The sequence below is a fragment of the Microcaecilia unicolor genome, chromosome 8 (genome assembly GCF_901765095.1).
Source record: "Microcaecilia unicolor chromosome 8, aMicUni1.1, whole genome shotgun sequence".
NCBI classification, from domain to species: domain Eukaryota; kingdom Metazoa; phylum Chordata; class Amphibia; order Gymnophiona; family Siphonopidae; genus Microcaecilia; species Microcaecilia unicolor.
In genome coordinates this window covers 203224372-203239449 of record NC_044038.1, presented here as the reverse complement: position 1 = coordinate 203239449, position 15078 = coordinate 203224372, and the positions used below count along the sequence as shown (strand labels likewise).

At 41.4% G+C, this 15078-nt stretch overlaps 1 protein-coding gene across 1 annotated transcript in view; it reads right to left on the bottom strand.

The window, feature by feature from the left end:
- The window catches only part of TAF4 (TATA-box binding protein associated factor 4), a 157150-nt gene that overhangs the window by 61713 nt on the left and 80359 nt on the right, over window positions 1-15078 (bottom strand). Inside the window, exons 3-5 of the mRNA XM_030213018.1 lie at window positions 4029-4183; window positions 3020-3118; window positions 95-214 (exon numbers count right to left, since the gene is read on the bottom strand). Of these exons, the coding sequence (XP_030068878.1) occupies window positions 95-214; window positions 3020-3118; window positions 4029-4183 (374 nt within the window). The remainder of the gene's footprint in view (window positions 1-94; window positions 215-3019; window positions 3119-4028; window positions 4184-15078) is intronic.

The following is a 15078-nucleotide window of genomic DNA, read 5'->3' as shown; positions in this document are numbered from 1 at the left end:
GTAGCAAATACACAAGAAATGAGCAGCATGGGGGACTTGAGAGGGCAGCAGTGATGGTAGATTAGGGAGATTGACAAGGCAAACGTGATCTTACTGTGGCAGCAGTGGAGTGTGTCGTTGCTCCTTGCACAGGTCTCTGTTGAGTTCCAGTTTGTACCACTGATGGTGTTCCCAGTGCCGTTGTTTGTGCTGTACTACCCAGAACAATCTGAGACTGCAGAGGACACAAACAAGAAAGAACGGAAAGTTTGAGTTACTGCACTGATTTGCTTTATTACAAAATACTGGATATCAGAAGACAGAAGCAGACATGTTTCACGAGGAACAGAAAAAGCGGCACAGACAATTACAGTTTTCCTACCCTGACTAGTTTACAATCAAGGTGGCAAACAACAGTGATTGGGTGGGGGTGGGGGGGGGGGGAAGAGGGAGGTTACAGAATACAGAAAAAAAAGTCTCTACTGATACAAAAAAAAAATTGTTCAAAGTTTTACAAACTGTTCTTGCAGTACTAACAAGCGGCACTGGATGGCAGAAAATGCCACAAAAAGAGGAGCTCCAGCAGCTAACAGAACCTGGATTCATTAGTAAACATCATAGTAAACATCATGAAGTGTTTCAGGGAAACAATAAGTACCAAAACACTGGAAACCACAGGGGTCAGTTAGTTATACAATTTCTCTCACTAACCAATGAAAGAGTAACAAAGAAGATGCTGGAAGAAAAGGGCCACATGGAGCAGCCAGTCTGCCTCAATAACTGCCCATTGTGCTGCCACAAGACTTGCTTAACTTTTTCCAAACGTGTTTTGTTATCCCTGTGTCTTGTTTCTATTTGTTACTTTTTACATGGTTTCTTTCTAGAATCTTTCTGTTAAGTGTGATAAACCTTGGGATCATTCGCGGTTCAACCCTAACCATAGAAATACAGGTGACAACTGTACTAAGGAAGGTGTTTGCTGTTTATAAAGAGAAATCGAGTGTCATTTATTAGAGACAACCACTCATGAAATGAAATGTGGTTTATTTGAACAGGGAATATATACTATTTTAAGGTAGCAACATTATTTGATATGATATGTATGAGTGATATATGTAATTGGTTTTGTTTTCTTTGGTATGGACGTTTCTGTTAGAGCTGTCCTATTACAAATGCATTTCTTTTATGTTAGAATATTGTTGTATGTTATTTGTATGTTAAAGATACTATTATATGTCATTTATATTTTAAAGATGTAAACCATTCTGATTTGCAATGTAAGAAGTAATGGTATAGTAAATAAATAAACGATGAACGATATTTGATGCAGAAGGATCTTAGATTGTTGATCCAAGCAGTAACTTCATTCCATTTTGGATTATCATTATTCGGATGGTCTTACAACACATGAGGACTAGCCCTCAATTTTGTCAATTTGTGGCTTTTTGGATCTAATGCATCAGAAATCAATATTTACCTATGGACAAGTGGACTAAGCTAAAAGACAACAAATTTCACAGATTTTAGCCCATGACTGAACAGGCGCTATCACTATTGGCCACATGGACAACTGGGCTAACTACCTCAGGTGTGAAAAATGGGTTAGCCCACTTGTTGATCTAGGCCTCGAATAAAGAAAAATAAAAATAACAAAAATTCAAGTATTGCAAATGACCACAGCTAAAATGATCTTTAAAGGAAAAATTTGGGAAAGAGTTGAGAAAGAGTGACTCCATTCCTAATTCAACTACAATACCTACCACTGTAGGCTAGGGCAGTTATTAAGTAATGTTAACAGTTTTTAAATTACTAAACGGGATGACTCTTCCATATCTGCAGATTTGGTAGAGATTTATTCTAACAAGATTATTAAAACACCCCTCAGTACATTATTGTAGACTGAAGATGACTAGGGAAGGGACACACTGAAGGATAAGGTGCCTAACCTCTGCAATAACCTACCCACAGAGCTCAGAGGAGATTTATTTATTTTATTTTTGTTACATTTGTACCCCGCGCTTTCCCACTCATGGCAGGCTCAATGCGGCTTACATGGGGCAATGGAGGGTTATGTGACTTGCCCAGAGTCACAAGGAGCTGCCTGTGCCTGAAGTGGGAATCGAACTCAGTTCCTCAGTTCCCCAGGACCAAAGTCCACCACCCTAACCACTAGGCCACTCCTCCACTTTATTTAGGAAAAAGCTTACATCCAGGCTATTTCAGAAATATCCTTTTGAATGATAAAAAAACAACAAGAACTGGCTGCTTGCTTGGGGAGGGGGAAGATTCGTGATCATGGATATTGAAATATAATCTGCAGCAGACATATGCTGGTTGTTTGATAAACTGTAATTGATTTATCAGATTGCTATCTGCTAAGAACTGTCAGTTAGCTTTAGAGGGCTATAAAATGAAATAACTCACTGTAGCGTGTTGAAAATGAATGTAATCACCTTTGACCTCACTAGGATTATGTGGAATGTAAATGCCAATTTAAATTAATTCTATATTGATATTTTGGAAAGCATGTTTTTATACATATGAAAGGCAGTATATCAAATTAATATAACTGAATTCAATCTCCCTTCCTCTGTTACAAAGGTCCATTTTCTGTAGCACTGTGAGTGATGAAGTTAATTTATCCAGGTCAACATGCTGCTGAATATATCCAAATAACTTTAGCAGGACACAAATATCCAGTTAACTGGGCTAGGTATTCAAACCAACCAGATCTGTCCATAAACTGCATCTCAGAAATACCTGAAATTTAACCTCTTCTTCAATGGGAGAGGATTTTAAAAAGTAAAGATTTGGCTATGAAATTCCCAAAATTGCTCACACAAATCTTCAGCATATTGATGCAACTACCCTATGCATGCCTGTTGAATTTTGTCTATTGTCTTTTTGCATGGCTCCATTTCTAGGTTTCATTGTCTCATAGGGGGAACAAAAAAAAAAAAAGACACCCCGATTTGGCTGGAGTCTGTCCTTGCTGTTCTGTATCTTGTGGTGTTACCATGTACACATGACATGCACTCACCTGTACTACAGGGGGCCGCTGTACTGTCGTCTGTGCCTGAGACACCTGCTTAATTATCGTTGGTGCCACCTGTCGTGCAATTATAGGTGCACCAGAAGCCTGCAAATAAATTATCAATGAAAAACATAATCCAAGTATTACTTTGACTTTTATGCTATTAAAATAATTCATTTCAAGGCAGAAGTCACCAACATAAAGTACACGCAATAGGAAACAGATATACATGGTGTCCGGAAAAAAATGGGACCCCCAACAGTTTTCCAAATAACCCAAAAATGCCCTACTGCAGCAGAAATAGATAGAGAAAACTGAAGAGGCAGTGGAGCTAGCTGGCCAAGAGGGCACTGTGAAAGTTTGAGTGCTCTCTATCTCCCCTGCTGGTTGATGGACATAACCCATACGTAATGGCTTCATCTGCTTGATGACAAGGAATAGAGACATTTCTGAATACAAAGAATAGAGCTCCAATGCATCAAGCTTGCAAAACAGTTGAGTTCTTAATAAAACTCCAGAATTCATTGAGCCAACAGCTCAGTGGCGTCAAAGACTTTGTGAATGTGTCAAGATTGAAGGAGGACATTTTGAAAAAAAATGATAAATTAACTAAGAAACAAAAACATTATACTAACGTATTTTCAAAGGTCATACTAAATTTTTAAACAATTGCAAAGTATTTTGAAACTATGTAAGGGACCTGTTTTTTCTGGACAATATATATATAAGTAATAAGCATTTTTATCCCATCCTTTCTTTCCAGAGAATCAAAATGGTAACCAAAAAAGGAGGAAAGGGAGCCAGTTTGAGTTACAGTTTCGTTTGAACACAATTTTAATGACTAGCAAATGGATTAGGACAAAGTAAACAAAATATAAAATTCACAGAATCTCAAAACGAGGGTGTCACTGTACCTCACTCTCAAAACCCTTCCCTATCCCCAATCCATCCCAGTCTGAAAGCTGGGGTCTGCACTGGAAGAGGTCCTATTAGTCTTTCTGCAGGGGAAGCTGACCTGCACCGTTGAGATGTGTACAGGAGAAGCGCTGGTTGGCGTGGCAGGCCGTGGAGCCATGCTGGTCTGAGATTGTGCCTGTGCCTGCATCTGAGCTAAAGTCTGCTGAGGGATCATTAACAGCTGGCCATTCTCACTGCGCACCAGCACCATACCTGTGAGAAAAGCAAAGAGCTGAGAGTTAGGGAAGCAGAGAGCACAGGAAAAACACATCCTCCTCTCCTAAAATGTACCATCCTTCTCCCCCAGTAATGAGCATGGCATGAGCACACCACAAAGTGCTAAAAATCATATTCATAAACAACCAAATGCTATTTATTACAGCTCAACTAATTTCATTTTCCACTCAAATATTAATTTCCTTGCTGACTTCAAAATGATGATTACAGACAAATCTTTCACGCATTTCTAGTAATTTTACTGGTCAGGGTCACCAATTTAAGCACAAACATTTTTGATTATGATTAAGTCTTTCAACTTTGCCATGACTGCACAGCAACTGTAGCAGAATTTGTTCTGTGCCACAAAATCACAGCAAGCTGCTGCTCTTCTATCACTGCTACAACTCAAGCAGTTCACTCCCACCTTCCCTTCAACAGAGTGCCTGCTCCTGCTTGTTTCCCATGAAAGCAGGAACCTAGTGAGATAAAACCCAAGGAAAGCGAAGCCAGTCTTCCAGTATTGAAGGTTTTTTCCTCATGTAAGAGGATGAATTTTTATGTTTTAAAATTAATAGCCCCTTAACAAAACATTAATAGTGAAAATGGCTCTAAAGCTTGAACTGTCCTCTACTGTTTTGGAAGTGAGGGAAGGATACAGATCCCACTGGAGGCAAATGAGGTAGTTATCCGAGAGCTGTAGGGCGGATTCTACTCTTTGCCCAGTTGGAAAAGCAACAGGGTGTTGCAGTGTGTATGTACCTGGTACTAAATGAGGCAGCATTTACATAAAATGGGTGCAGGGCATGACTAAAGCTGTCCCCATTTGGTATTTGTTATTAGATAGCCACCTAGATTTAGGCAGTGCTGGACATCAACATATTACAAAGTAGGACAGCTGTAGACAAACAGCATAAAAAGACACAACTCAAACCAGTACAGCTCAGGCAAAACACAGCCATCTGTAATAGAAGCTAAAAGGTTCCAGGGAAGGTGGAAGGGAGATAGATTAGAAGCAGGACACAAATCTCACTGGATGCTAAAGTGTAAGACGCCCATACAGGAGCATGGTTCTGCACTGCTGCTTCTCGTGGGGGACACTCAAAAGCCTGGTACTGAGTGACAAGCCTCAGATAGGTAAAGTAGCTGTTTTCTGGATGTTCAGGTTTCAAGTTTAAGTGGTTTACTATCCCACCCATTATAAAAATGTCAGGGCAGTTTACAAACTAAAACAGAGAGGAGAGAAGTAAAACAAAGACATGAATGCAAAGAAGGGAAGAACTACAATACTGAGAGCGGGGAGAGGGAAACACAGCAGGGCAGTAGGACAGTTGTACTCTCCGAGTTCATGACCCAAAACAAGTGGTCTCAGAAATACGCCTCAGTAAAAACAAAGGTTCTCAGGTCAGATATGAACTGATGCAATGAGGATTGTACTCTGAGATGGCTCGGCAGTTGGTTTCCAAGTTCTGGCCCCTGAACCGAGAAGACAGTACGTCTGATGGAGGAGTGAGCAATATTATGAAAGGAGAAAACAACAAGGTGCGGGGACCCTAGTGTTCTAGAAGGACAGTAAGGGGTTAAGAGGTGGTGGAGATGAAAACGGTAACAGAATTCAAACATGCGTGGGATAAACATAAAGGAATCCTGTTCAGAAGGAATGTATCCTTGGGAGCTTAGCCGAGTTTAGGTGGCAGAGCCGGTGGTGGGAGGCGTGGATAGTGCTGGGCAGACTTATACGGTCTGTGCCAGAGCCGGTGGTGGGAGGCGGGGCTGGTGCTTGGAAGGCAGAGATAGTGCTGAGCAGACTTATACGGTCTGTGCCAGAGCTGGTGGTGGGAGGTGGGACTGGTAGTTGGGAAGCGGGGATAGTGCTGGGCAGACTTATACGGTCATAAGTACATAAGTACATAAGTAGTGCCATACTGGGAAAGACCAAAGGTCCATCTAGCCCAGCATCCTGTCACCGACAGTGGCCAATCCAGGTCAAGGGCACCTGGCACGCTCCCCAAACGTAAAAACATTCCAGACAAGTTATACCTAAAAATGCAGAATTTTTCCAAGTCCATTTAATAGCGGTCTATGGACTTGTCCTTTAGGAATCTATCTAACCCCTTTTTAAACTCCGTCACGCTAACCGCCCGTACCACGTTCTCCGGCAACGAATTCCAGAGTCTAATTACACGTTGGGTGAAGAAAAATTTTCTCCGATTCGTTTTAAATTTACCACACTGTAGCTTCAACTCATGCCCTCTAGTCCTAGTATTTTTGGATAGCGTGAACAGTCGCTTCACATCCACCCGAGCTGGTGGTGGGAGGCGGGGGCTGGTGGTTGGGAGGCGGGGATAGTGCTGGCCAGACTTATACGGTCTGTGCCCTGAAGAGGACAGGTACAAATAAAAAGTAGCACATATGAATTTATCTTGTTGGGCAGACTGGATGGACCGTGCAGGTCTTTTTCTGCCGTCATCTACTATGTTACTATGTAAGAGACAAGCGAGAAAGGAAAGTTCGCTCCCAGGCTGAATTTTAAAGACAAGAAGAAGGAACTTGTAGGTGACATGGTATGAGAAGGCTACCAGTGTGCTTCCCTCAGGAGGGGTGTTCTTGACAGCTCCTCTGCTACACTCCGAGTGTCAGCACTGAATGCCTATCAGAGGCAGACCACGATGTGCTGATATCACTGTGACGTTGAAAGTTGATAAATGACACAAAGCAGTAATGCTCCAAGCAAAGTAATCCTTTGCACTTTTTCCAAAACCAAAAGTTACATATTTAGGAACCCAAGTTATTTCCCTTCCCCTGAGAGCTGACATTTTAAAGCTGTACCTGAAGCAACTTGCCCAAGGTGACAAGCCGCATCAGTGAGAGCAGCAGGATTTGAAACCTGGCTTCCCTGCCTGTCGCTCTAACCGCCTCAAGTTTGACTAACTTGAACCCAAGCTCACAAACATATCATGGATACTTTCTTTGTGAAAATGCAAGCTTAACATGTGTTTTCCACGGCAGATATTTTCCTGTACCTCCATCTATCAGGTGCTAGTTGCAACACGCAGTCCTAAACTGATAGAACTCCTCTAGCATATTCACTACAAGCATCAGCAATTTATAGAGGTCCCATCTAATAGCTGCAAAAGGTAAGTATGAGGGAGAAAGGAGGCATAGTGATTGAAACCTAAGGGGGGGGGGGGGGTCAAGCAATCCGTGACATTGCCGATGAATGACATCAGCCAGGTCACTATCACTAGTGTGCACTACTTTATTCAACTGTGATTAGGTAACAGCAAAAATGCAGAGTGTGATTTTCAAACTGCACTGTGACAAAGATCGCATGTATCTTTTATCCGTTGGCTTTGAACCAATTTTCAAAGTGAAAGAACAAATAAGGGAGTAGAAAACAGCTGATTTAAAAAAAAAAAAAAAGGGGGGGGGGGGACTCACATGTGCCTGTCTCAGGAGTCAAGCAAATTATCTCAGCCACAGATAATTGTAAATGTAAGGACTAAGGAGTCCAATAATGCAGCATCCAAACCGCTAGCAAACGAAGTGCTAAAATCGAGAATGCTGCATTATTGGACTCCCTTACATTTAAAATCATCATCTGTGGCTGAGATAATTTGCTGAATGCCCGAGGCAGGCACATGTGGCGCCGAAACGTAGATCTGCACCGAGTCTTTTTTTAATAAATCAGCTGTTTTGGAACCACATTGGTCTACCCCCTTCTTTGTTCTTCTTTTTGTTATTTGTGCTTTGTTGTTAAGGGGGCCCTTCTGCTTGCTTGTTTTTGGTCTAAAGGTACAAAGTATCAGCAAGTCATTTGCACTTGCGATTTGTACTGGCAAAGTACAGGCACACACTTTAAAATGCATCTACATGTGTACTTTTCCTCCACTGAACCTAAACCTCTCATGTACCTGAAAGTCTGCAGTATATCTATATTTAACCACACTAAGTTTGGGCATTTTCAGACAGCTAATTAGTGCAGGTAAAATGCTTTTTGCCTGCAGAAATCGCTTTGAAGCTTGGCCACAGAAGTGCTACCCAGTTTAGAAAAGTGCTTTAAGAAATGCTGGAAATTCCCTGTCTTATGGGCACCGAAAACTTGGATGCCAGCATCCAGAGTATAAAACGGGACAGCATAGTTAACACTTCTCTATCTCAGGGGCTGATGCTCAAAGCCAAGCACTAAACCTGTACACAGATGGCTCAATAACGCAACAGTAATGTGAAAAATAGCAAAAATCGATACTCAAAGCAAATCATATACAAATTTTATGCACAGTGCTATTAAACCAAAAGTGGGAACATGCCAAGTGCATATGCACAAAAGTTCTGTGGTAAGATATTGTCATTTGTTACCATAACTCTACCTTGAAAGAATCCATCCTCCTAGTTGCCTGAAAACGTGATTATACGTATCTGGGAGACATACAATATAGCAATTTTTGATGATATCTCTCCAACTATGTTGTGTAGGCATTGGTGCCTGAGCAATGTGGGGGATGTTACACAGAAGCTCCGAGATGAGCAAATGAAATACCACTGGACTTTTCCCTTTGGACTACAATTTATAATGAACATGAAGCTCTTTTCAGCCACTACGACCGCCCCTGAAGGCGCTCAGATCTCTAGGATGGTGAGAACCAGAGGAATGACTCATGACTAACTAAAATGTCTACTCGCCAAAGAGTCCATCCAGCAAGGGCAGGCTTCGGTCACAACAGAAGAAACTCCGCAAAGACCAGCGTACCATCAAATGATTGCCTGTATTGTCACTTGGGCCTTCTTCTGTTTACGAATCGGCGGAGTTTTGCAACTCTGCTCAAGTGTTCTCTTGAAGGCCATGGTGCTATTTGTTCCTGAACACCATCTACTGGAAGTTTAAGTAGCACGGTTAAGCAGTTTTGTGATCAATGGCAAACACCGGATCTATTTCTCACTTTCATGCGTTTACCTCTTAGCGCTATCACTCACTATTTAGCAAATTGCTTGTTTTCTCAGTTTAAGCAGTTTTTATTCTATATATGATTAAGAAGCTAATAGAACTTCCTGGGTCACAAGGTTCTTCCTTCTCATCTTTCTACTCATTGACAGTAGGGCACTGGATAATAGGTGGGAACTTTAATGTCACTCTATTCCTCTCCTTGGATAAAACTGCACAGGGCTGGCTCAAGGGACCCTGCCCCCCCCCCCCCCCCCCCCCGGGACTACTCAGCAATTTCCCCCTCTTCAATACCGACAGTGTTTCACCTAACATTACCGCATCAGCCCCTACATCTTCCCTCTGCTGCACCCCACAACAGGAAGTTATGTCAAAGGAGGGACAGAGCAGAACACGACACCGGAGCTAATGTGGGTAGAGTTAGGTGAAATGCTGTGTTTGGGAGGGAAAATTTGCCTTTAAAAGGTAGATGGGATAAGGTGGTCTGAGACGGACGGCGTTCCCGGCTGTTCTTATTCCCTGCACCCACAACGCTGCGCTCTAGAAATGTTAAGTAGTAGTAGTAGTAGGTAAGCTCTGAGCCAGCTTAACCTATAGGGCAGGCTCAGGTATTTGGCACCCTTTGTTCTCGGGTGCCCTTGCACAAGAGCCTCACCTTGTCCATAGGTTAAGCCTGCCTTGCCACACAGGTCAAATCATAGACAAGATAGGATGGCTTTGAAATCCTTTGTGACCCTCATGAGCCTAATAGATACTTGGAGCTTCTTACATCCCTGTACCACTCAAAAACATATTCTATTCCTCTCCCCATGATTCATATCAGATGACTGATTACCTGTTCAGATAAATTACTCAAGTCAGGAGTTCAGAAGATGGGAATAGAGGCAATAGTTTGGTCAGACCATGCTCCTGTATTTGTGTCTTACACATTAAGATCCAGTAAGAGACCCTTGCCATTTTGGAAACTTAATGAGAGCTTGCTTGACAACGAGGAGGTTGTGGCGGACCTCAACAATGTAATCCCTAAATATTTTCTACATAATAAGCCTCAGGAGACTTCCATGGGGGCAGTGTGGGACAGGTTCAAAGCATATCCTAGGGGTCACCTTATTAAATGGGCCTCAAAGCTCAAGAAACAAAAACAGCAGCAAGATCTGAACTTGAGGCAAGAAATAGCCCATTGTGAATGGAGCCTCTATAGTACATCATCACATAAAGTGAAGGCCAAGTTAGCATCCCTTAGAGAACAATTGCAAGCCCTGTGGGCAGATAAAATCCACCATGAGATGCAACTTAGTACAAGAGCAATTTTCGAGGAAGGCAATAAAGCAAATAAGCTTCTGGCATACCAATTTAAAGTTAAAAGGTTGCAAATACATGTTTCAGCACTGAAAGGATCTAAATTGAGATCCTACAAAATTGTGTCACTGCTTTCTTTAATTTTATCAGAAGCTACTCCTCTGAGGTCACCCCTTACCCTATTCACACTCATCGATATCTGGAATTAGCTTATCTCCCCTAAGCAGAGACCAAATTGCAGTTCTTGAAAAGCAGATACTTCAAGATGTCAAGGAACCTATTGCCATCTTAAAACCTGGAAAGCCCACAGGACTAGATGGTTTCTCCTCTAATTTTTATAAAAGATTTGCAAGTTATCTAGCCCCTATTCTGGTAGATATTTTTAATTCTATCCTACAACTGCCTCCCTCCATGTTAGAAGCAGGAATCAGAGTCTTGCCTAAAGCAGGGAAGGACCCCACATCTCGGTGGTCCTACTATCCAATTTCCCTTTTGTTTCATAATTTTTATTAATTTTTATATACTTATTACAGAAATTATCATACTGCAAAAGTGTAATACAGCCTTTAAGTAATTAGTACAGAGGAAATAATAATCAAGCAAATTGTCCTAAACAAAGACAAAATATTGGCTTCCTTAGACCCCAATAATGGGGGGGTAGGAATTAGTGAAGATAACACAATCATAACATATAAATGAAAAATTTTGGTTCCGTTAGTCCCATATATATCTCAACTCTATCGTTGTTTATTGTCTAGGAAAGTCTGAAGCTGATCAGGCATATAATATATGTATTTGACTTGATTTAACCTGATGACACATTTACAGGGATAAGCCAGGAGGAAAGAACCTCCCAATTCCAATACTTTTGACCTCATGGAGAGAAACTTTTTTCGTTTTTCTTGTGTAGATTTAGTCACATCCGGATAAAGCCAAATCTTTTGGCCAGCAAAAACACGGTTAGTTGATTTAAAGTAAAGACGCATTACTACATTTAAATCCTGTTGGAATACAAAGGAAATTATCAACGTCCCCCTTTCAGGTGATTCTTCAATTGTTTGCTCCAAAATGGCTGTGACATTTTGTAAGTCTATAGAGTTCTCTGTTCCAACTTTTTTCATCGTACTTGGTATGTAATAAATCTTATTCAAAGGGGGAAAAACTTCTTGGGGAAAATTTAAGTTTTCTTTTAGATATCTCTGGAACATATCTTTTGGTGCTTCTCCCAATATTCTAGGAAAATTCAATATTCGGAGATTTAATCTCCTATTAAAATTCTCTACTTGTTCCAGTTTTCTTCTGATTTCCATATTATCTTTTACCACAGCCATTTTAAAATCCTCAGTTTGCTTTGTCTCTCTCTCTAAGGCCTCAATCTTAGAAGAAAAATCTTGTTTTGCCATGTCTAGGGAGCCTTTCACCTCCTGTACATTCAAATTCAAAGTCTTTACCTCATCCGAAGATTGTCTCAGGGTTTTTTCTATTTCCAATAACTTCAGCCAGATCTTGCCCAGGCTCACCTCCATCTCTCCTGTAGCTGCAGATATCCTTGCAGAGTTGGACTCCCCTCTGAGCTCCTCGGAATAACCCTTTCCGGGTTCCGAGAAAAGCCCCGTCCCGCTCAAGGCAGTTGCAGGGCAAGGAGGCGTCGTAGACAATTTCCCTTTTAAATCTGAATGTGAAACTGCTGAGCAAGCTTTTGGTGAATAGGCTTAATGATGTGATAGGATCTATAGTTGGAGAGGAAGAGCAAGCGTTGTTCATTCCAGGTAAAGCTATAGGGGGCAATGCGAAACAAACACGCAACATAATGTGGTTTGCTAAAACTAACAAAATGCCACTAGCCCTTCTAACCACTGACATTAAAAAAAAAAAAAAAAAAAAAATTTTAGAGAATGATTTTCAGTTTTATATTCCTTTCCCACAGTGACAATTAGAGTGAACTGAGGCTACTCTGATAAATTTGGCCTGTTCAGAGGTACACATCAAGAGTGCCTGTTATCCCCACTGCTGTTTGCCCTTGTTGTGGAGCCACCAGTCACAAGAACCTGCTTATTCCAATGAATAAAGGGTATTAGGATAAGGGGGCAAGGAATTCAAAATCACTTTGCTGATGGCATCCTCCTTACTGTGGGAAATCCCTGTTCTTCCCTTCTACACATTCTTCAAAAACTGCAAACCTATGGTTCACTGTCCAGATTTACATTTACATTAAGCAATTCAGATTGGAACTTTGGATTCCTTAAAACCAAATTACCATTTGGATGGGTGAAAAATTACCTCCAATTTAATTGGGGTGAAATTATCTGCTCATGTGACCCTCTTTTATACATTCAATTTCAGCAAGCTGCTTCCACAATTGCCAGCTGCTCTGGATAGGTGGCACACACAAAACCATTCGTGGCTAGGCTGAATAGCTAAGATGATGCTCTTATCAAAATTTCTTTATTTAAGCCAAAATCTACCAACAAGGATCCAAAAATCTCAACTACTATATTGACAGAGAAAAATTTTCAACTAGATCTGGAAGAGGCCCCTCATAGAATCTCTAGGAATAAGTTGCAGAGGAGACAGGGTCAGGAAGGGATGGGTGTTCCTGATCTTAGAAATAATGGGGAGGAGTGGCCTAATGGTTAGTGCAATAGGCTTTGATCCAGTCAAGTTACTTAACCCTCTATTGCCTCATGTACAAAAACAGAGATTGTGAGCCCTCTAGGGACAGAGACAGTACTTGCTTATAATGCGCAACTGTCCTCTGCCTTGAACTTGATGGTTAAGCAGATTACAAATGCCTAAATTAAATATAGTATCACAACTAAAGGTCCTTGAAGAGTGGTATGATCCTCCTGGGTTTGAACTGAGAGGAGCATACTACCTCCCCTCCCACCCCCACCCCCAAACAACTGGCCTAACTTAATCTGGGACCCTAAAATACTGGGCAGAGCGTCCCCATATTTGCAACACCTTAGTGTTTGTGAAAGATCGATCCTATTTCGTGGGCAACAAAAGGTTGTCCCTGATGTCCCCACTTTGTTTGCTTCTTTTATATGTACAAGTCAAACACAAACAGAAGAAAAGAACTCCACTGAAGGAAAATGCCAGGCATCAAACAGTAGAGAAACAAAAGGAACCACTCGCAGATGGTGTCCAAAAAAAAAAGAAGTCTTTATTGCAGCAATCTTCAAAAACATCAAAGGAAACCCGATACAACTCGTGTTTCAGCCCTACTGGCATGCATCAGGGGTCTAGGAATTTATCAAGTCACACGTATTCCCAGATTACTCATGAAACAAAGTCCCCACTTTTATATGCACCCCAGTGGGATGGCACTATAATGATTGCATGAAAGCAAACGGGCATATATTGTATAGGAAACCATTCTGAAGGAGGGACTAAGTCTTTCTGACAATTACAAAGTTTATACACTATTCTCTCAAAAGAATCTTATTTTTCATCTCACTTACTGCACTCCTCACAAATTAGGCCTTGATACATGGAGATTCACACCTATAGAGGAGTCTTTTTGCTTGGGACCTCGCAAATGAAGCTCTACAATGTGCTTTTGGGGGCAAACCAGACAAAGTCGCTTTATATGCTTAAGTGAGAACAAGATTTTGAATACTCTAATGTAAGAGTGGGCAGAGATTCATGCTAATACTTTTAAATTTTCTATTCAGCTCATTTGAGGTGGTACTCCTCTCTCCAGGTTTTCACTGACTAAGGCTGTGCAGTGCTGGAGGGAATGTGGGAAGGTGGGCACTATCATATAAGTTGGGAATGCACTTTTTTGCAGACTTTCTGGACATGTTACATCTGGTCTGTGTGAGATATGTTGCAGTCAGAGTTGCCCATGGACCTGATTCATTTTACTGCAATGGCAACCTCCTGGCTTCCCCAATTCTCAGTTTAAAAAGGACAAACTGGGGCTCATTTTTGAAACAGAAAAAAGTCCAAAAAGAAGCAACGTCCAAATTGCTATTTTCAAAACACATTTTAAAGACGTTTTTCTATGCAGTGCATCCAAATCAAAAGGGGGTATGTTCAGAGTGTGATTTGGATGCTCCCATAACTTGGACGTTTTCTGCCATAATGGAACAAAACAAAAAAAAAAACATCCGGGGTTACAATTTAGATGTTTTAGACTATACCTGTTTTTATCACGACTAAGTCAGAAAAAGGTGCCCTTAATGATCAGATGACCACTGAAGGGATTGAGGCATAACCACCCCTTGCTCCTCCAGTGGTCACTGACCCCTTCCTTCCCCCCAAAATTGAAAAACAAACAGTACATACCAGCCCCTATAAAAGCCTCAGATGTTATAGCCAGTCCTATAGGGCAGTTGAGTACAGTAGTAGTTTGATGGGTTTTGGAAGGATCCCCAAACAATATAAGGGGGTAAAATGTGAGATTTGTACCTGGGACCTTTTATGTGAAGTTCACTGCATTGCCTCCTAGGATGCCCCACTGCTCTGCTGGGATGTCTATGTAGCCAGTCCACTAAGAATGCAGACTTCTCGTACATCCCAATAGCTTGATTTTGTGTGTTTTCACTTGGCCTCCCCCTCCCCCCCCCCGAAAATAGTCCAAAAAGATAGGCACGCTGAGCACATTAGCAAATGGCCATTTTCAAAACAAAAAGGTAGACCTTTT